Source organism: Bufo bufo, chromosome 5, assembly GCF_905171765.1.
Source record: "Bufo bufo chromosome 5, aBufBuf1.1, whole genome shotgun sequence".
Classification (NCBI taxonomy): Eukaryota; Metazoa; Chordata; class Amphibia; order Anura; family Bufonidae; genus Bufo; species Bufo bufo.
Window position 1 is genome coordinate 252209378 of NC_053393.1, and position 22648 is coordinate 252232025.

The following is a 22648-nucleotide window of genomic DNA, read 5'->3' on the forward strand; positions in this document are numbered from 1 at the left end:
ACTGGAACAGTCCATTGTCAGATATTTAGGCCCCGGCACCCAGACAGAGGAGAGAGGTCCCATAACATAGAATCTGGCTTCATGTCAACAGAGAATCAGTCTTCATGTCATCAGGTGGTGGTGCAGTTAGCTGTGGCGTGGTGACAAAACTTTTCCACATCTCTGCCATGCTAACCCTGCCCTCAGAGGAGCTGGCCGTGACACAGCTGCGTTGGCGACCTCTTGCTCCTCCTCTGCCTTCGCCTTGGGCTTCCACTTGTTCCCCTGTGACATTTGGGAATGCTCTCAGTAGCGCGTCTACCAACGTGCGCTTGTACTCGCACATCTTCCTATCACGCTCCAGTGTAGGAAGTAAGGTGGGCACATTGTCTTTGTACCGGGGATCCAGCAGGGTGGCAACCCAGTAGTCCGCACACGTTAAAATGTGGGCAACTCTGCTGTCGTTGCGCAGGCACTGTAGCATGTAGTCGCTCATGTGTGCCAGGCTGCCCAGAGGTAAGGACAAGCTGTCCTCTGTGGGAGGCGTATCGTCATCGTCCTGCGTTTCCCCCCAACCACGCACCAGTGATGGGCCCGAGCTGCGTTGGGTGCCACCCCGCTGTGAACATGCTTCATCCTCATCCTCCTCCACCTCCTCCTCATCCTCGTCCTCCTCGTCCTCCAGTAGTGGGCCCTGTCTGGCCACATTTGTACCTGGCCTCTGCTGTTGCAAAAAACCTCCCTCTGAGTCACTTCGAAGAGACTGGCCTGAAAGTGCTAAAAATGACCCCTCTTCCTCCTCCTCCTCCTGGGCCACTTCCTCTTCCATCATCGCCCTAAGTGTTTTCTCAAGGAGACATAGAAGTGGTATTGTAACGCTGATAATGGCGTCATCGCCACTGGCCATGTTGGTGGAGTACTCGAAACAGCGCAACAGGGCACACAGGTCTCGCATGGAGGCCCAGTCATTGGTGGTGAAGTGGTGCTGTTCCGCAGTGCGACTGACCCGTGCGTGCTGCAGCTGAAACTCCACTATGGCCTGCTGCTGCTCGCACAGTCTGTCCAGCATGTGCAAGGTGGAGTTCCACCTGGTGGGCACGTCGCATATGAGGCGGTGAGCGGGAAGGCCGAAGTTACGCTGTAGCGCAGACAGGCGAGCAGCGGCAGGATGTGAACGCCGGAAGCGCGAACAGACGGCCCGCACTTTATGCAGCAGCTCTGACATGTCGGGGTAGTTGCGAATGAACTTCTGCACCACCAAATTCAGCACATGCGCCAGGCAAGGGATGTGCGTCAAACCGGCTAGTCCCAGAGCTGCAACGAGATTTCGCCCATTATCGCACACCACCAGGCCGGGCTTGAGGCTCACCGGCAGCAACCACTCGTCGGTCTGTTGTTCTATACCCCGACACAAATCCTGTGTGGTGAGTTTCAGAATGGCCTGCTGACGTTTACCCCGGGCTGTGCTGAACTTGGTGGTGAAGGTGTGTGGCTGACTGGATGAGCAGGTGGAAGAAGAGGAGGAGGAAGCTGAGTAGGAGGAGGAGGCGGCCACAGGAGGCAAAGAATGTTGCCCTGCGATCCTTGGCGGCGGAAGGACGTGCGCCAAACAGCTCTCCGTCTGGGGCCCAGCCGCCACTACATTTACCCAGTGTGCAGTTAGGGAGATATAGCGTCCCTGGCCGTGCTTACTGGTCCACGTATCTGTGGTTAGGTGGACCTTGCCACAGATGGCGTTGCGCAGTGCACACTTGATTTTATCGGATACTTGGTTGTGCAGGGAAAGCACAGCTCTCTTGGAGAAGTAGTGCCGGCTGGGAACAACATACTGTGGGACAGCAAGCGACATGAGCTGTTTGAAGCTGTCTGTGTCCACCAGCCTAAATGACAGCATTTCATAGGCCAGTAGTTTATAAATGCTGGCATTCAGGGCCAGGGATCGAGGGTGGCTAGGTGGGAATTTACGCTTTCTCTCAAATGTTTGTGAGATGGAGAGCTGAACGCTGCCGTGTGACATGGTTGAGATGCTTGGTGACGCAGGTGGTGGTGTTGGTGGTACATCCCATGTTTGCAGGGCGGCAGGTGCCAACGTTCCTCCAGAGGCGGAGGAAGAGGCCGAGGCGGCAGCAGCAGAAGAGGCCGAGGCGGCAGCAGCAGAAGAGGTAGCAGGGGGAACCTGAGTGACTTCCTTGTTTTTAAGGTGTTTACTCCACTGCAGTTCATGCTTTGCATGCAGGTGCCTGGTCATACAGGTTGTGCTAAGGTTCAGAATGTTAATGCCTCGCTTCAGGCTCTGATGGCACAGCGTGCAAACCACTCGGGTCTTGTCGTCAGCACATTGTTTGAAGAAGTGCCATGCCAGGGAACTCCTTGAAGCTGCCTTTGGGGTGCTCGGTCCCAGATGGCGGCGGTCAGTAGCAGGCGGAGTCTCTTGGCGGCGGGTGTTCTGCTTTTGCCCACTGCTCCCTCTTTGTCTTTTGCTACGCTGTTGGCTCGGTCTCACCACTGCCTCTTCCTCCGAACTGTGAAAGTCAGTGGCACGACCTTCATTCCATGTGGGGTCTAGGACCTCATCGTCCCCTGCATCGTCTTCATCCCTGACCTCCTGTTCAGTCTGCACACTGCAGAAAGATGCAGCAGTTGGCACCTGTGTTTCGTCATCATCAGAGACGTGCTGAGGTGGTATTCCCATGTCCTCATCATCAGGAAACATAAGTGGTTGTGCGTTAGTGCATTCTATGTCTTCCACCGTTGGGGAAGGGCTAGGTGGATGCCCTTGGGAAACCCTGCCAGCAGAGTCTTCAAACAGCATAAGAGACTGCTGCATAACTTGAGGCTCAGACAGTTTCCCTGATATGCATGGGGGTGATGTGACAGACTGATGGGCTTGGCTTTCATGCGCCATCTGTGCGCTTTCTGCAGAAGACTGGCTGGGAGATAATGTGAACGTGCTGGATCCACTGTCGGCCACCCAATTGACTAATGCCTGTACCTGCTCAGGCCTTACCATCCTTAGAACGGCATTGGGCCCCACCAAATATGGCTGTAAATTCTGGCGGCTACTGGGACCTGAGGTAGTTGGTACACTAGGACGTGTGGCTGTGGCAGAACGGCCACGTCCTCTCCCAGCACCAGAGGGTCCACTAACACCACCACGACCATGTCCGCATCCGCGTCCCTTACTAGATGTTTTCCTCATTGTTACCGTTCACCACAATAAGAAAAATATTATTTGGCCCAATGTATTGAATTCAAATTCAGGCCTTTTTTTGTTCAGACACCTAACACTATCTGGCTATCTATTTAGGTACCGTATTACACTAATACAGGCACAGCAGTAGTGACAGATTTAGCTGAATATAAATTTGAGGCCTATTATTTAGGCGCTGGGTGACAGGTATACGTTGACGGACAGAATTAGACTTGGATATGCACAGTAGCGTGTGTGTGAAGTTATTGAGAATGACCCTATCATCACCTTGAATCTAATATACTCTTTTAGGGATAGATTTAAAGTAGGCCTGATACAGCAGAAACCACTAATTTAGGAAATTGCTAGGTTGGGAATTGTATTTCAAACCAGAACAAAAACTGTGCTTTGACGGACACAATATAACTTCACCAGCTACAGCAATAGCCAGAGATTTAGCTGAATATAAATTTGAGGCCTATTATTTAGGCGCTGGGTGACAGGTATACGTTTACGGACAGAATTAGACTTGGATATGCACAGTAGCGTGTGTGTGAAGTTATTGAGAATGACCCTATCAGCACCTTGAATCTAATATACCCTTTTAGGGATAGATTTAAATAACCACACTATTGATGGTTAAATGGACTTGGTGGCAGCTTGCCCCTGATGTAGGATATAGCCAAAAAATAACCACACTATTGATGGTTAAATGGACTTGGTGGCAGCTTGCCCCTGATGTAGGATATAGCAAAAAATAACCACACTATTGATGGTTAAATGTACTTGGTGGCAGCGTGTGCTGGCGCACCACAAGCCACAAAATGGCCGCCGATCACCCCAGAAAAAAGTGACTGAAAAACGCTCTGGGCAGCCTAAAAACAGTGAGCAATTGAATAGCAGCAGTTCAATGATCCACAGCTGGAGATCGATCACTGTCTTAAGTGTTTTGGAGGAGTTAATCACTGCCTAATCTCGCCCTAACGTCGCAGCTGCAACCTCTCCTTACATTTGTAACAGCAGAGTGTCGTGCAGCGCTATGTGACCCAAGCTTATATAGAGGCTGGGTCACATGCTGCACTGGCCAATCACAGCCATGCCAATAGTAGGCATGGCTGTAATGGCCTCTTGGGGCAAGTAGTATGACGCTTGTTGATTGGCTGCTTTGCAGCCTTTCAAAAAGCGCCAAGAAAGCGCCGAACACTGAACCCGAACCCAGACTTTTACGAAAATGTTCGGGTTCGGGTTCGGGTCCGTGTCACGGACACCCCAAAATTCGGTACGAACCCGAACTATACAGTTCGGGTTCGCTCATCCCTACTCAAGATGCATCGGTTCCGTTAGGATGAGGTTGTGTGAAATTAAAACGGAAAAAAGAGGATCCGTCACTAAATACATTGAAAGTCAACGGGTGACAGATCCAGTTTTTTAGGCTCCTAAAAAAACAGATCCGTCACCATTGTTTTCAGTGCAGGATCCGTTTTTTTTTTTTCAGTTTTTATGACCGGACACAAAACCGCAGCTAGCAGCGGTTTTGTGTCCGGTCACAAAACGGAATACTGTTGGAACGGAAGACATTCTGATGCATGCTGAATGGATCTCTTTCCATTCAGAATCCAAAGGACTAAACGGTATTTTTTTTTTTTCCGGTATTGAGATCTTCTACTGGATCTCAATACCGGAAAACAACGCAAGTGTGAAAGTAGACTTACATGCTGCCATAATGACATTTTACAGGGACTGATGTTACAGGCAATAATTGGGAATGAAGTAGGGTTGTCACGATACCAAAATTTTGATTTGTTTTCAATACCATAAAAAAGTATTGCAATACTCGATACCACGCGAAAAAAATAAAACACCAAAAAAGCCGTGTGCACTCCATATTTTATGGAACGTCCGGCCCATAACAGAACAGTCCTATCCTATTTTTTGGGGGTACAAGGTGACTAAAAATGGCGAATCGCGTTTTTTAAAAATTTTATTTATTTATTTTTTTTGTTACGCCGTTCACCTCATAGGAAATATTTTTTTATATTTTAATAGTTCACACTTTTTGGGTGTGGCGATATGTAATATATTGATTTTTTATTGTTTGTAAATTTTATATATAAAATTGGGAAAGGGGCAATTTAAACTTTTAGTATTTTAGTGCTTTTTTAACTTTTATTTTTTTACTTTTTATTTACTATTAGCCCCCATAGGGGCTAGAACCCTTGTCCTATTCACCATAATAGAGCTCTATTAGGGTGAATAGGGCTTCACACTCTCCCTGCTGCCCTGTGCTTTGTGCACACGGCAGCAGGGAGCTTACCATAGCAGCTAGGGCTTCAGTAGCATCCTGGCTGCCATGGTAACCGATCAGAGCCCCGCGATTACACTGCTGGGGCTCCGATCGGAACTGCCGCCAATGAAGAGGAGGGGAGGTGACCCTGTTCTGTGGCCACTGCCACGAATGAATATAACAATGGGGGGGTGCACCTGTGGCCACTGCGCCACCAATGATACTAATACTGGGGGGGGAGGCCACCAATGGCAATAATACTGGGGGGGCGCACTGCGCCAACAATAAATGTAATTAATACATTAATTCAAATATAGGAGGCAGTGGGTGTCGGCAGCGGTATCACATACCCGGCACCTGGCCTCAATAACAGGGCATGCATTCCGCAGCAATTAACCGCTTAGGTGTGGCACCTGAGGGGTTAATTTCCGCTGTTCGGCGGATCGCCTGCCCTGTTATTGAGGCCAGGTGCCGGGTATGTGATATCGCTGCCTACACTTGAATTAATGTGTTTTACATTCATTGGTGGCACAGTGGCCACAGTCCCTCCCCTCCTCCTCCTCCCTGCTATGTCCCCATTGGTGGCAGCCGCATCACAGTGGGGAGGGACTAGTGAAGAGAATATGGCGTGTGCTGAGAGCAGCATGTGCCATGTTCTTTAACTGATACTAGGCTGCGTATCGGTAAATAGTAAGACCCGGTATCATATCGACCCGGTCTGAAAGTATCGATACTTCGATACCTGGTGCAACCTTAGAATGAAGCATTCAATCCAAATAATTGCCTGCTTGTCATTTACATACAGCAATTAACTCCTCAGTAGGGGGACTAGTGATCGCTACTACAGTGCTCGCCCACACCGTAGAGAATCATTTTTAATGGACAGAACTGGGCGATGTACTGCATAAAAACAATGATTTTTGGTGCTGCCCGAAAACATGATCACCTGATGAACAAGCCAATTATTGGCAACAAAGGCTCAGTCCTGATAATTGGCCCGATTATCAATCCATGTAAAAGGACAGTTAGGCAATGGGCATTACAACATTTTTCTAGGGAAAATCTACTGGTTATTCTATATCACTGTGTCCCTTTTATGGCTTTCTACAGTACTTGGTGGGAGAAATCCATCTTGCAGTGAATCAGAGCTTATACACTACAGTTGGAGCTGGACAGTTATGCTAAGCTAGACTCACAACACAGCACTCAAACAGATTGTCCCATGCTCTCTCATAGCGCCTCGGGATAAGACAATATGGAACATACATACATTTACCAGTACTGTAGCAGGAAGTAATTCTGGCGCTATATAAAATCGGTCAATAATTTGACTTATATTGGAGACAAATATGGTATATTGAAATGTTACATATCACACAGAAAATATACTACGCCTTGTACATTGCTAGACCTAAAATGTGTTATTTCTACATAACCATGGTACAACAGCTATCTCATTCCAAATGAGAATGGTCAATTTTATTAGTTTCCTTCTTATTGTATCCATACTATTTAGTGATTACAAACCCTCCCCCTGGAAGAGGAAAGGCAACGTTTCCTTAGCTGCAGACACAGTTTTGGAATAACGTCTTTCTTGTGAGCCAAGCTCAGAGGGGAACAATGTGGTCTGCAAAGATCAGATAGACAAAATATGCAGAAATCATTCAGGCACAATCAGTAGTAGATGGAAAGTACATGATTTCCTATATTCAAAGGGTCATTTTTACCTTCGTTTGAATATTCTAATTTGAATTGTGCTGAGCACTGAAATTTACATGAAGAGAGATCCTTCTTACAAGATGTGGAGGTCCTGACACTGGGTTGCTGTGCCGCCATGGATTACTATATTACTTCACTCAACAAAGAACATGAATTCAGGATTCTGGTAAGTAAATTGCAGAAGTTCACTTTTAAATCTCCATGTTAGAAAATGCATAACGTTACTTCAATGGAAACCTTTCAGGGATGAAATCTCGTAATGGATGCTGCTACAATAAGCTATTTAGATAGACAGATAGATAGGTAGGTAGATAGATATGAGATAGAAAGATAGATAGATATGAGATAGATTCCACTGATTAGCATGAGATCATTTGATTGTCCTATAGAGTGGTATGAGGCAGGAGCATGCATGATCAACTGCCAGTCTATAAAACTGCTCTTTATCAGGGACAGTCTGGTGAGGAGGGATATTGATACATGTTGATACATGACAGATGTGGTATATGAGAAAACCCCTTTAGTAGTCTATGTACCATATGTGATACACAATAGTAATTCCTGTGTATATATACATGGAGCTTTATACCCATTCTTTTTGGACATATTGATATATTATTTTTATGCTGTATATATAATGCATACATTTTCGTACAGTATTGTCAAGCAGGGCCGGTTCTAGGTGAAATAGGGCCCTGGGGCGAAAAACAATAAGGCCCCCCCCCCCCCCCCACATGACACTTAACATCCCCCCCATAGCACATTTATCCCACTCCATTGGGTGCCAGCACATGCACATCTCTCATCATGAGTCATTCGCCCCCCCCCCCCCCCAAATGCACATTTCTCCAGTGCAAGCATACCCAGGGTGGGCTAGTACATCTCTGCTCAGTGCTCCCAAGTCCCACTGCCACTGGCACTGGGACGGGTGAGATGGTGGGAATGGGATCCAGTTGTTATAATTAAAGGGCTTCTGTCACCCCACTAAACTTTTTTTTTTTTTGGTTCCTTATAATCCCTATACTGCAATTTATGCATACATACTGTAATTTTTTTTTTTAATAGTATCTTTTTATTTATTAATTTAGCAAACAGCATAACAAACACATCAAATACAAACAATCATCAATTGAGTCCAGTACAAATCAAATACATGGGATCAATCATAACAGTTCCTCATGACCCAAGTTTGGGACAGAAGAAAAAGATATCATTTTCAGGATGTACAGTACCCAACATATCAATCCTAAGGAAGATTAAAAGTACTGCACACACACACACACATTCACACACGCCTTCATTGGTCAGAACAGTCTTTCAGTCATCTATGGTACTAGAGTCTGGGCTCCAATCCAGGGGTCCCATATCTTCATGAAGCGATCAGGGGTCCCTCTTCTCTCATACACAAACTTGTATAATTCAAGATCAGCATTAACTAGATGTACCCATTGTTGCACAGTAGGATTCTTAGGAGGTTTCCAGTTGAGAAGGATAGTCTTCCTAGCATAATATAAGAGTATTCTATAAAGCTTCCTGCCAAATTTGGTTGGAACAATCTCGTTGGCTACTCCCAACAGACTAGTGAGCTCAGTACAGACGTTAGGAAAGCCTAGTTTGTCATTAAAATATTTATGGATCTCTTCCCAGAAGCCATGAATAATCGGACACTGCCAAACCATGTGTATAAGACAACCGTTTTCATGTCCACATCTTGTACAATGAGGGTTCGGCAATTTACCCATTTTAAATAGTCTCACAGGAGTATAATAAATCCTATGAAGCCATTTAACTTGAATCAACTGATCCCTAGCACTTACCACTGTAGATCTCCATGTACAGCTAGATTCTTTAACATGAACATCTTCCAAACCTTCAATGTCCCTTTTCCACCTAACAAATGCCTTGTCTAGGGGGGAGTCCTGCAACGCCATCAGCGACGCATACAGGGTCGACACTGGTTTGACCAACGGAACCCTCCTAATCGCTGCCTCAACTGTACCACACTCCAGCTTTAAAGGTTCTCTACCAAACTGAGCCTGACAGGCATGCCTGAGTTGAAGATATCTATACAAACAACGCTGGGGCAAATTAAACTCCTGTTTCAAACTATTAAAGGTTCTAAATAGGCCCTTATCATATAGTTGGGTAAGGTAGCGCACCCCCCTCTGAGGCCAAAATTCAAACTCCAGTAATGAGAACAGCTCCGGAAGCACTCTGTTTCTCCACAAAGGCAAATATCGCGACCAAGTAATATCATTCTCATCAGGGTTACATTTCTGACCCCATTTGACCCACATCTGTACTGCAGCAGCCATCGATTGGGTGTAGTGTAATGTAGACCTAGCCCCCCTCCTATACGCCAAGTTCGTAAGTGCCTCATAGGACCCCAATAAAGCTGCCTCCAACACTACCGCCGGGTTACCTGAGTCAGCCCGTACCCACCACGCCACATAGCTCAGCTGCACCGCTACATAGTACATGTACAGGTTTGGCAAGGCAAGACCCCCCCCAGGTAAGACGCCTGGAGGGTGGATCTCGCTATTCTGGGAGAAGACTTATTCCATAGAAAGGGAGCGATTATTCTATCCAAAGTAGCAAAATGTCTCTTGGGGAGTAACACTGGGGCAGCCCTATATAAGTATAGCAATTTTGGGAGAAGAATCATTTTTACCACATTGATACGCCCAATCAGAGTTAAAGGAAGGTTTTCCCAAGCCTCTAGCTTTCGAGTAATGGATTGCATTGTAGGAGCAACATTCAAATCATAACATTTTGCCACTTCTTTATGAACAATAATCCCCAAATATTTAAATTGCTCCACAATCTGAAGCTTATTGTTCACCGAAATGCGAGCTGGGTCAACATCATCAACCAGACATAGACTAGACTTAGCCCAGTTCACACGGAGACCCGAGAAACCCCCAAATTGATCAACAACACCTAAAAGGGTATCCAAGGATTTCCCTGAATCTGCTAGGTAAACCAGCATGTCATCAGCATATAATGAAAGCTTTTCTGATATTCCAGCTATTTCCCAGCCTTCTATACCTGAATTAGAGGATATGAGTATCGACAAAGGTTACATAATTAATGCAAATAACAGGGGGGAGAGAGGGCAGCCCTGTCTAGTGCCTCTACCCAAGGGGAAGGAGTCCGATGTGTACCCATTCACCCTGACTCTCGCCGAAGGGGATCTATAAAGCATTTGTAACCAGCACAAAAATTTCTCCGGAAAGCCCATTCGAGTCAGTACTGCCCACATAAATTCCCATTCTACTGAATCAAATGCTTTTTCATTGTCTAAGGACGCAAGAGCCCTCATACCTCTGTTATCATGTTTGACCTGAAGATTAGTGAACAATCGCCTTAAATTAATATCTGTGGTTTTCCCTGGCATAAAACCCGATTGATCTACCCCAACCAAAGAGAGAATTACCCCCCGCAATCTTAACGCCAGTACCTTCGCAAAGATTTTGACGTCAAGATTCAGAAGTGAGATAGGTCGATAAGAGCTACACTGGTCAGATGGCTTCCCCGACTTGTGAATCACTACTATCGTTGCCTCCAGAAAGGACGGTGGCAACGAACCACTTTCCAGTGCATACCTCAACAGCTTCCCAAATCTACTAACCAGGTCTTTAGAAAACCGCTTATACCATTCAGCAGGAAATCCATCAGGTCCCGGGGTTTTCTTGGTTGCTAAGGAACTAATGGCTGTTTCAATCTCCAGGTCAGATATGTCTGCCGCCAGGGCTCCCCTGTCATCTCTGTCCAAAGAAGGAATATTAATACCTGCTAGGAAATTGACAATTTCTTCCGAGGTGCACGTGATCTTGGGGGCATACAATGTCTCATAATAGGAGGCAAACTGTCGGCAGACATCTCTAGGCTCCCTCAATAAGATCCCTTGGTCATTCAGAATTCCCGCCACCACCGTTTGCTGTGTCTCAGATCTAGTCAAGTACGCCAAGGCCCTGCCACACTTATCACCATCTGAAAAAATAGTTTGCCTCTGATTTAAAAGTTTCTTCTCAGTATATTCAGTTAAATGCAAAGTAAACCTACGCTGCGCCTCAAGCCACAAAGTCTGCTTCCCAGGGCACGGATCTAGTATATATAACCTCTCCTTATCAGCTAGTTCCGTCTCTAGTTTTATCCGTTTGATATTCAGTTCCTTTCTATGAGTTGCAATAGCAGCAATCAATGCCCCTCTCATTACTGATTTGAAAGCATCCCATTCTACCAGAGGATTCGTAGACCCTTCATTTTCTGCCCAGTAGTTCCCCATTGCATCTAGACTCTCGCTCACCACAGGTAATACCTCGAGCCACATAGGGTTTAACCGCCACTGCTTATCAGTCGAAGCCAGCGGATGTAACAGTATCAGAAGGAGGGGGGCATGGTCTGAAACTCCTCTCGGTAAATAATCACTGGACTTGATATAGGGGGATAAATCTCTGCTGACAAAGGCCAGATCTATACGAGAGAGTGAGCCAGTAGAAGCTGAATAGCAAGAGAATTGTGCATCTGTGGGGTGGAAATAGCGCCACGCCTCTACTAAATCATAAGTATTAGCCCAATGTGATAGGACATTGTTGTGTGAGGCCTGGGGAACCCTTCTGTCCCGTATAGGATCTAAAGTGGCATTATAGTCACCCATAATAATATAAGGTATTGCTGGAAATCCTGCTATTTTAGCTGTAATTAAGTCTAGGACCTCTCAGCGGAATGGCGGAGGAATATATAGTCCCACAAATAGGTACTGCAGGCCTCTGACACAAGCATGTAAAATCACATACCTACCATAAGGGTCTAGCTTTACAGATAGTATTTGAAATGGAAGACTTTTAGCAATTAAAATAGACACGCCTCTAGCGTGGTTTGAGTAAACCGCATGATATGTGGGGCCTATCCATGGGCTCCGCAAAGCTAGTACTTTCTGGCTCTGCAAGTGCGTTTCTTGCAATAACATTATGTCAGGGTTATACCTCTTCAGATAATTGAACACTAAAGACCGTTTAATCTTATCATTCAGACCCCGAACATTCCACGAAAGTAGCTTAATTACCGCCATTTATTCTTCCAAAGATAACATCTCCATAGTTTCCGACCAATGAAGGCACATTCACGCACACATACAATCCACATCAAAGAACCCCTCAACAGAGAAACCCTCTCCAACCCACCCATTCCCAACCTCCCTAACCCACCCTGCCCAAACCTCCCTAACATGGTTGAGCCTGACACCCCAAACTAGTAACTCCTGGGTACGATAACCTACACTAACTCATTAGAACATATATACCATATAGGTACGTTGGTGATAGGAAGCAAGTATATAAGTCTACCCACAACAGTGCATAGTCATACAGGGTGTTGCCACCCAGCATACCAATATGGGGTTAAACATCTGATCAATAGACAAAGTCAAAGAACAGGGAATCTAACAGGAGTAATAATGGTGCATTTAAACCAGATACTCCCCCCTCCCCCAATCATCTTGTCAGCAAAACAATTTAACATTTAATCAAGTATTATATGCTTCAGCTGCCAACACTATAGTATAAACCATCAGCGGTGAGGCCTTGCATTTAGATTTCTCTCAATCCATTCAGTAGCCTCTTCAGGAGTACTAAAAAAACGGACTGTTTCACCATCCTGCACCCTCAAGCGAGAAGGGTAGATCATGGCATATTTCACATTTTTGTCCCTCAGCCGCGCTCGGACCTCAGTAAACTGCTTCCTTTTCTTCTGGACCTCTGCAGTAAAGTCCGGGTAAAAAGACAAACGGACATTCTCATAGCTGACATTTCCCTTCTGTCGAGCAGCTAGCAAAATAGCGTCTCTGTCCCTGTAGTTCAGGATCTTCATGATGAAAGGTCTAGCAGGGGATCCCGGCGGTAAGGGCCTGGTTGGAATCCGATGCGCCCTTTCTATAACAAAGCAACTGGAAAGTGAGATGGGATGTAACACTTCTTTTATGAGCTGTTCCGCAAAAATTTCTGGGGTAGACCCTTCTGCTCGCTCCGGTAAGCCCAGGATACGGACGTTGTTACGTCTATTGCGGTTCTCAGCGTCCTCCGCCCTGGCTTGCAGCATCTGTACCTGTTGCAGCAGCTGCCTGGTGTCATTTCCAGCTGCTCTGGACGCATCTTCCACATCACTCACTCTTTGCTCCACTGCAGATGTTCTTTCACGTATTTTGTCAAAATCGTGTCGCAAACAGCTAAGGTCAGACTGTAGATGGTCTATCTTTGATGTAAGAGCAGCTTGACAGGCAGCTATAGCTTTCATAATTTGAGAGGCTGGGGTTTGTCACTCATGCAGCAAATCAAGATGAGGCTTTATTAAATTCAGCAAGTCCTGCCACACAGCCAAGTAGACTGCCAGATATCTTTACATTCCTCAGGGGGGAGGGGGATAAGTACACCAGCACCACCATTAAACTTTCATATAAACTGTGGTGAACTCTGCAGCTTTCATATATAAGGACTCCTAACAGGATTACCACTGCAGGACTTCAGGATAATAGTGGAAGTAGGGAGATACAGAGCGTTTCGCCGATCCACTCCGTTTGCTGGGGCAGAGAGGAGCGCCGCTGCACATACACTTAACGGCAAGATGGCGCCCACCGCGCGGCTTCTTCCCGCCTCGGTCTTCGGCTCAAGATTCCAGCAGGTATCGGCAGCAGTCCAAGGTAAGTTGTTAGCAACTTTCAGCAAGCCGTACCTGCACTGTGTACCTTGTGGTGGATCGTGTCCCGGCCTCACTCCACACTCTCCTCAGTTTGCGTCCCTCTGCTCCTCTCCCTCAATCCGTCGGCATCCACAGCACCACAGCCAAAACTCAGCAATCCAGCTCCGGGCAGAGTGTCCCCAAGTATGAAGGGGTCCAACATATAGTGAATGCGCTCAAAAAACCCTGATTATGCCAGGTGTATAAAGGATATTTCACAGGATTTTGTAGGAGCACTGCAATCGTGCTTCCTCACTCCATGCTGGCTCGGCCACCATACATACTGTAATTAATCATTTTGGTTCAGCAGATTCTGTTAAAAATGTACTTTTAAAATATGCAAATTACCTTGCTACCAGCAAGTAGGGAGGCTACTTGCTGGTAGCAGCCGCATCCTCCTATCCTAAAGATGCCCCCTCCACATGTTGATTGACAGGGCCAGCGGACGGGATCTTTCTCTGCTGGCCCTGTTTGCAATCAAAATCTGGCGCCTGTGCCGTACCTGTCTTCAGTCGGCGCAGGCGCACTGAGAGGCGGACGCTCGCTCGGCCGCTCCATCCTCAATGCGCCTGCGCCGGGTGTAGATGTGACGTCATCGGCGCAGGCAGAGCGGGGCTCAGAGCGGCTGCGGGGCCCCTCCTTTCCATTAGTCCGGACCGCCCGCTGCCTGGGACTCCATGCGCTTAGCGGAGTTAGCAACAGCCCGCCGTCACACAGAATTATAGAATAATAGTTAGTTGCGGGCCGGCGCTGGGGGCTCCTAAGGACTCGGGGGCAATTGCCCCCCTTGCCTCTATGGAAGCGCCGGCCCTGTTGTCAAGATTGCAAGAATCACACACAAGGAGAACTTACAAACTTTGTTCATATTTCCTTCAGCATAACTAAAAATGATTACCTGACTGTGCTCACTCAGAATATTGTGTAAATTAGTACATCAGAAAATTGCCAGCCCCGATTCTCTGTTTTGTCACCACATTAGTCTGGTCTCCTTGGCTGAAGGGTCTTACTATAGTGTTTTTACAGTGCTGTCTTGTGCAGGGCAAGGATAGTACAGCTGTGCATCTGCAAGGACCATTTACTGTCACTTCACAGCATTAGGCTACAGAAAAACTCCTAGTCACATGACCTGGCATCATCTTAACATCCAATGGAAAGACATGATGGGCAAGTTCATGGGCATGAATAACACATGAAGTAATCTGAGCCTTATTGCTGGAGAACCTTGGGGAAACTGGACACGTGATCCAAAAACTAAGCACATAGGGCCAGATTTATCATTAGCTCAGGTGAGAATAATGGAGTGAAAAAGTCCCCAAAAAAGTCCCAAACGCTAAAACTGCGCACAAATTTGCGACTTTTTTCTGCTCTGCACTATGCTCGCCAGTTTTCTGAAAGTGGGCGTGTTTTCTTATGTAAATGAATCTCTAGACAGATTTACTATTGGGATTATTTAAAAAGTCGCAAAAAAGTCGCAATTTCACTCCAGTGAGGACCATGCTTATCTTATGAGACTTTTTAATAGAACATGTGACTTTTTCATAAAAACGTGCAACTTTTTCGTAAAGATGTGCGACTTTTGTAAAGCTGCTTACTGACGGATAAACTGCTACCGTCAAACCACATTTATCACAGTCTTAAAGGGCCGATCATAAATCTGACTTGGCTAAAACTGACTTTAGCCATATGTGAAAGTGGAGTGAGCTGTCAGAGTCATGATAAATCTGGCCCAAAGTATATTGAAGTTATGGTCATAGGCCTACCCCTATTGTTTTTATATTAATCCTCCTCCCTTTTTTGCTGTTTCTTTTACATGGAAACACTGATGAGAAAAAGGGTTAGAATGTTTTGAACATTTCACTTTCAGGCTCCATATCTCGCCATCCACTACAGCTTTGAATGTGATACCACCATCATTTTATAGACAATCATCTTGGCTATTTCATAGATAAATTGAACTTACAACTATTTAGCATATGATTAGGTATGTGGATACTTGTTCTGTAACTGCATTTTTACTGTTTTGTTCCTGGTGGTGGAGGAATAATTTTCTTCTTGGATACTACAAATTACAACCTGTTTTCACATCCCCTAATAGCTCAGTGTGTTATTAGGTTGATTCCATAGTGAAAGGTCACTGGTTCAAATCCAGGAGCAGCAATGAAGAATATTTCCCAAGAAAACAGAAACAGCATCATCCATCTCATCGATAGCAGTATATCGGCCAAAACAGCATCATTTGAGTGCCATGACAGTACGGAATGAAGTCCGTCCATCCATTACAAAGCCAAAAGGTGGAGGCCAAGGCAAAATATCAGAGTCAACAAGTCGACTCATCACAAGGTCTATCAGATCTGGTGAAACAAACACGGAGGTGGCTTGTATGCTTCATAATAGTGAGATCACAGACGTCAATGCAAGCAATATGTGACGTGCATTACACAAGTCTGGAATGGTGCCATGAAAAAAGGTGAAGAAGCCTCTACTTCAATATCATCATATGAAGCATCGGCTCAAGTTTGCAAAAAAGTACGAATAGTGGACAGCAGAAGATTGGAAATGGGTGATTTGGAGCGATTAGATGAAAGCCAATAGACTGGGCTTTGATGGGTACAAATGGGTCTGGAAGAAACAATGGAAAAGGGGGCTAAAGGATTGAGAAACTGAAACAACTGTCAAGTTCGGCGGAGGAAGCCTGATGATATAGGGTTGTTTCACAGCCAAAGGCGTTGGATACTTGACCAGGATCGATGGAGATCTCAATGCTGAGCTATATGTGAGTATCCTACAAGACAAGTTTCTTTGTACACGTGAGTACTATGGGAATGAAAGGGACGACATAGTGTTCCAGCAGGACAAAGACCCGAAGCATACGTCGAGATTGGCGAAGAAATAATTCAATGACAATGAAGTAGAGGTGCTGGATTGGCCCCCACAGTTCCCAGACCTCAACCCAATCAAACACTTGTGGGTAGAGTTGAAGAAAGAGCTGTATTCGTACCTAAGTGAGTCGACCAGTATGCACCAACATTGGGAACGTGTAGAAGAGACCTGGGAACAGATTTTGGTCGAGACATGCTTGAATCTGATCAATAGCATGCCCAGAAGGAGTCAGGCAGCGTTGAAAGCCAAAGGTGGATTTACAAATTACTAACAAAAATTTTAATTTAGAATTTTAGGAGCAAACAGTAGCAATGCAGTTACAAGACAAGAATCTGCATAACTAATCATATACGAAAAGTCCAATTTATGTATGAGAAAGCCAAGATGATTTTGTATAAAATGATGGTAGTCTCATGTTCGAAGCGGTTATGGATAATGAGATATGTAGCCTGAAAGTCAAATGTTCAAAACATTGCTACGCTTTTGCTCGTCAGTGTATGTGGTACTGTATTGGATTAAAGTGTACTGCAAGAACAGCATGGTAGTGTGTTAGCCAGGAAGCTCTATGCATCTGTAACAAAAACCTCAGTTTGATTACTTTGACTTATCTTAATGATGCATCACCTTATGTACAAATGCTTGTAAAGTCTTCTGTGCATTTCTCTCGATTATTCATTTGTAAACCTGACTGATCTTCTGAAGGCTGATTCAGAAAATTAAAGCTGGTCATTCATACTTTTTGCAAGATTAAAAGGGGTTGTCTAGGATACAATTGGTTTTGAGTTAGATCCCCCACTCCCCTTGGCGTGGTCGACCTAATACAAGAATCATAATAACCCAGTCCCCACCGCTCTGGCACTTTGCCATGGTGGCATTCAGCGAACTTCTGGTTCAAGGCTTGTTGACGAGCTCACGTGCACCGATGCAACCAATGACATTTTTCAGTGGTGATGTGTCCACAAGTGGCATGTGACTCAATAGTGACAGGCCGCTTGTTGACATGTGCGCACTGAGAACATTCTTTGGCAGCAGCAGCACACGTGACCCCAACCGCAGCCCCGTCAGAAGTTAAGCATGGGAAGATCACAGAGAGCAGCGATGATTCAGAACTAGAGCGGGTGACTACGATTTTTTTATTTGGTCAACCTAAACTCCTTTAGGACAACATTAAGAGAAATCATCAGCAATCCAATGGATATGTAAACAGCCCAGATGTCCCACAACCAGAAATATTGAGTATAATAAGTCTTGGAAAAGTCATCATGTGGTAGACTTCCTCATTTTAGTTACTAATTTTCCATATCTGAGTTTATGACAAGATGCTGTATGTAACTATGAACAGTATAAGAAACTATTCTTTGTTCTAGTCTCAGGAAGGTATCATTAGATCACCAACCATGGAAAAAAACATTACATGCTTGTTTAACTATCAAACAATGTCATTTATGTGCAGAGCTATTCTAACTAGTCTGATTTTTTTTAGGTAAATAGAGGTAAAACCGTTTTATATTTAGGATTATATAATGGTGGCTGTAAAGACTCCCACACAGATGTTAAGCATTCAGCTATGTAAACAAGAAGTGAAACATTAGATTGGAGTCATGGAATGGTCCTGGAAACTCCCATATTTCATTGTTAGCGAGCTGTCGATAAAGAGGAAAGAACTGAAAGTCAGAAAGCGGGTGCAGGAAGTAGCAGTACAAAAGATATTTCCTGTAATTCATGTATACATACTGAACTGTAAACCCAGTTTATAAGTGAACATTATTTCAATTTAAAACTCACTTTAATCTGTACATTACGTATTATATATTTATAAACATATTTTATTTTGAGGAGACACTTTGTTACCGCATCTTTCTTTAATGGAATTTGTCACCAGTTTAATGCTGTTAGGTTCTAGCAGCTCCAGTGCAAGCCAACAAGTCCTGATTTTCATGAGCTTCTGGCTTTCTCGGCCTCTTGCAACTGATTAACAGTTTTTTTCCAACTGAATTAGCAGCAGGTGGTGGAAATATCAGGAGCTCATGAGTATTTGGGACTTATCATTATGCGCTAGAGCTGTTCAATACAAGATTTTAATAAAACAGATGGGTCAATTAAAGAAAGTGACCCAGCATTTTACTAAGGGGATCTGTCGCTAATTTATGTTGCCTGCAGTCAGAACACCATAAGTCTGGTGACAGATTCCCTTTTAAGGTAGTCTATCACCTTGTTTTTCTCCTCAGTGCACTGCTGTTCCTTCTCTCTGCCTTAGTGATTGACAGAACCAAGCTTCTGAGAACAGCTCTCGTCTGGCCTCGTAATTCCACAAGTGCGCCAGAAGTACCAGATTTTTCGGTGCACATGCACTACACTTCTCTCCAGGGCAGCACTGAAATTATGGTACATGCACAAGATTATATGGCCAGGCAAGAGCAGTTCTTAGAAGCCTGGTCCTGTCAATCACCAAGGGATAGGACAGGCTTAGTGAGCAGAACATAGACAATGGTGTACCGAGCAGAAAGTGCCCACCCTTGGCACTCTGAACTGAACATCTGCATAAGTGTTTAAACTACTTTTTTTGCTAAGTGTAGCAATGGTTTACCATAATAAAGGTAATGATTTCAATGCCTCTGCTAACACTACCCGACACTATGCTTATTTTAATAAGCAAGAACAAAGTAACAAATGCCCTTTATTGTGCTGTTTCTGAAGACAATACAAGGTACATAGGTCATTAAACACATTTTGTCTGCTTTGTACTTTATGTTCTATGTTTTTTTGTAATTAGGTCATATGGTTAATGGAAATTTGGAAGTACATAATGTTACCCTACTATGTCGTTTAGAAGCAGAAAGCATGGAATTTCCCTTTGTTTCGAGACCTGTTTTAGAAAGTCAACAATGACTGAGAGAATAATTGTCTTCCAATAGTTGACAGTAGAGGCACAGCTTTCTTTTTTCTTTTGGAAAGAGATCTGATTTGCATACCCTTTTCCTAGAGGAGCATTGCATGACACATAAGACTCCGTACACCTATTAGATGCTCTCCATAAGGAGAAATAGTACCCCTAGATCTTCTTTACTGCTGAGAAAGAATGCTTTGTTGGAATAATCATTGTTGACAACCTACCACTCTTTGATTTGACCCTGAGCAAGGATTTTTCCCCATGTCCAATCCTCTACATCCACCTAGATGCCTCCAATAAGTGGACAAAAAGTTTAAACAGGCTTTCTCTCATAGAAAATTATATTGGTAGCATAAGCCATCACTTTCTGATTGCTGGGGGGCCTTCATTCTCAAGTTCAGTAGGAACTGAGTCAGTTGGACCCTCACAATCAGATAGTGAATGCATATCATAGCTTATATTAACTGTATTACACTTGACAGAGGACCGAGGAGGTTTCTGAACATTTACAGAATACCTATGTACAAGTAATTACCGGCTGTTGGAAGGTGAGAAAGACCCACTTCTAACAAGATACAGTTAGGTCCATATATATTTGGACAGAGACAACATTTTTCTAATTTTTGTTCTGTACATTACCAAAATGGATTTTGAACAAAACAATTCAGATGCAGTTGAAGTTCAGACTTTCAGTTTTAATTCAGTGGGTTGAACAAAATGATTGCATAAAAATGTGAGGAACTAAAGCATAGAAACATAGAATGTGTCGGCAGATAAGAACCATTTGGCCCATCTAGTCTGCCCAATATACTGAGTACTATGAATATCCCTTGGCCCTATCTTATATGAAGGATGGCCTTATGCCTATCCCATGCATGCTTAAACTCCTTCACTGTATCTGCAGCTACCACTTCTGCAGGAAGGCTGTTCCATGCATCCACTACTCTCTCAGTAAAGTAATACTTCCTGATATTACTTTTAAACCTTTGCCCCTCTAATTTAAAACTATGTCCTCTTGTAGCAGTTTTTCTTTTTTTAAATATTCTCTCCTCTTTTACCTTGTTGATTCCCTTTATGTATTTAAAAGTTTCTATCATATCCCCTCTGTCTCATCATTCTTCCAAGCTATACATGTTAAGGTCCTTTAATCTTTCCTGGTAAGTTTTATCCTGCAATCCATGTACCAGTTTAGTAGCTCTTCTCTGAACTCTCTCCAAAGTATCAATATCCTTCTGGAGATATGGTCTCCAGTACTGAGCACAATACTCCAAATGAGGTCTCACTAGTGCTCTGTAGAGCGGCATGAGCTCATCCCTCTTTCTACTGGTAATGCCTCTCCCTATACACCCAAGCATTCTGCTAGCATCTCCTGCTGCTCTATGACATTGTCTGCCTACAGACAATGCATTTTTTAAACTCAATTCCTTCATCTTGGGGGCTCAAAAGTAATTGGACAAATTAAATAATTGTAAATAAAATGTTAATTTCTAATACTTTGTTGGCAATGACTGCCTGAAGTCTTGAACTCATAGACATCACCAGGTGCTCTGTTTCCTCCTTTTTAATGCTCTCCCAGACCTTTACTGCAGCGGTTCTCAGATGCTGTTCATTTGTGGGCCTTTCTGTCTGAAGTTTAGTCTTTAACAAGTGAAATGCTCTATTGGGTTCGGATCAGGTGACTGACTCAGCCATTCAAGAATACTCCACTTCTTTGCTTTAATAAACTCCTTGGTTGCTTTGGCTTTATGTTTTGGGTCATCAGTTTTCAACATGCAACAAGAAGAAATGAGAGTGAGACAAAACATGTTTTGAGCATTAATTTAATTGAAAATAACGATCAAACTGAAACAGGCTGTTTTTCAGCTGATCCAAATTTTAGGACAACATGCCTTTAAAAGGGCAAATCTGTGCAAAGATGTGGATTCATTGTCATTTTCTGTCAGGTAGACACACGTTGTGATGGCAAAGGCAAAAAAACTCTCCTTTTTGAACATGGTCGGGTTGTTGAACTGCATAAGCAGGGTCTCTCACAGCGCGCCATCGCTGCTGAGGTGGGACGCAGTAAGACAGTCATTTGGAATTTCTTAAATGATCCTGAGGGTTATGGAACAAAAAAGTCAAGTGGAAGACCCCAAAAAATTTAATCAGCACTGAGCCGGAGGATCCAATTGGCTGTCCGTCACTGGATGATCCTCGACCCAAATTAAGGTCCTTACTGGTTCTGACTGCAGCCCCATAACCATCAGACAGCATCTGAGACTGAAGGGCTTCAAAAACAAAAAATGTCTTCACAGACCTCGTCTCCTTGAACGCCACAGAACTGCTCGTTTGGACTTTGCAAGAGAGCACCAAACATGGGACATTCAAAGGTGGAAGAAAGTTTTATTCTGTGATGAGAAAAAATTTAACCTTGATGGTCCTGATGGTTTCCAACATTACTGACATGACAAGCAGATCCCACCTGAGATGTTTTCTATGCGCCACAGTGGAGGGGGCGCCATAATGGTCTGGGGTGCTTTTTCCTTCAGTGGAACAATGGAGCTTCAGGAAGTGCAGGGGCGTCAAACGGCCCCTGGCTATGTCCAGATGTTGCAGAGAGCATTCCTCATGACTGAGGGCCCTCGTCTGTGTGGTAACGACTGGGTTTTTCAACAGGACAACGCTACAGTACACAATGCCCGCAGGACAAGGGACTTCTTCCAGGAGAATAACATCACTCTTTTGGCCCATCCTGCGTGTTCCCCTGATCTAAATCCAATTGAGAACCTTTGGGGATGGATGGCAAGGGAAGTTTACAAAAATGGACAACAGTTCCAGACAGTAGATGGCCTTCGTGCGGCCGTCTTCACCACTTGGAGAAATGTTCCCACTCACCTCATGGAAATGCTTGCATCAAGCATGCCGAAACTAATTTTGGAAGTGATAAACAATAATGGCGGAGCTACTCATTACTGAGTTCATGTCTGGAAGT

The 22648-nt window shown here is 44.6% G+C and overlaps 1 protein-coding gene across 2 annotated transcripts in view; it reads left to right on the top strand.

Annotated features, from left to right (window-relative positions):
• The window catches only part of TNS3 (tensin 3), a 363298-nt gene that overhangs the window by 67160 nt on the left and 273490 nt on the right, over positions 1-22648 (top strand). Inside the window, exon 1 of one of the 2 annotated variants that reach the window (XM_040433527.1) lies at positions 7062-7338. The exons of the other annotated variant lie outside the window; for it this stretch is intronic. Within the exon in view, the coding sequence (XP_040289461.1) occupies positions 7288-7338 (51 nt within the window). The 5' untranslated portion in view covers positions 7062-7287. Of the gene's footprint in view, positions 1-7061; positions 7339-22648 lie in introns of those variants that run through there. 2 annotated transcript variants of the gene reach the window in all.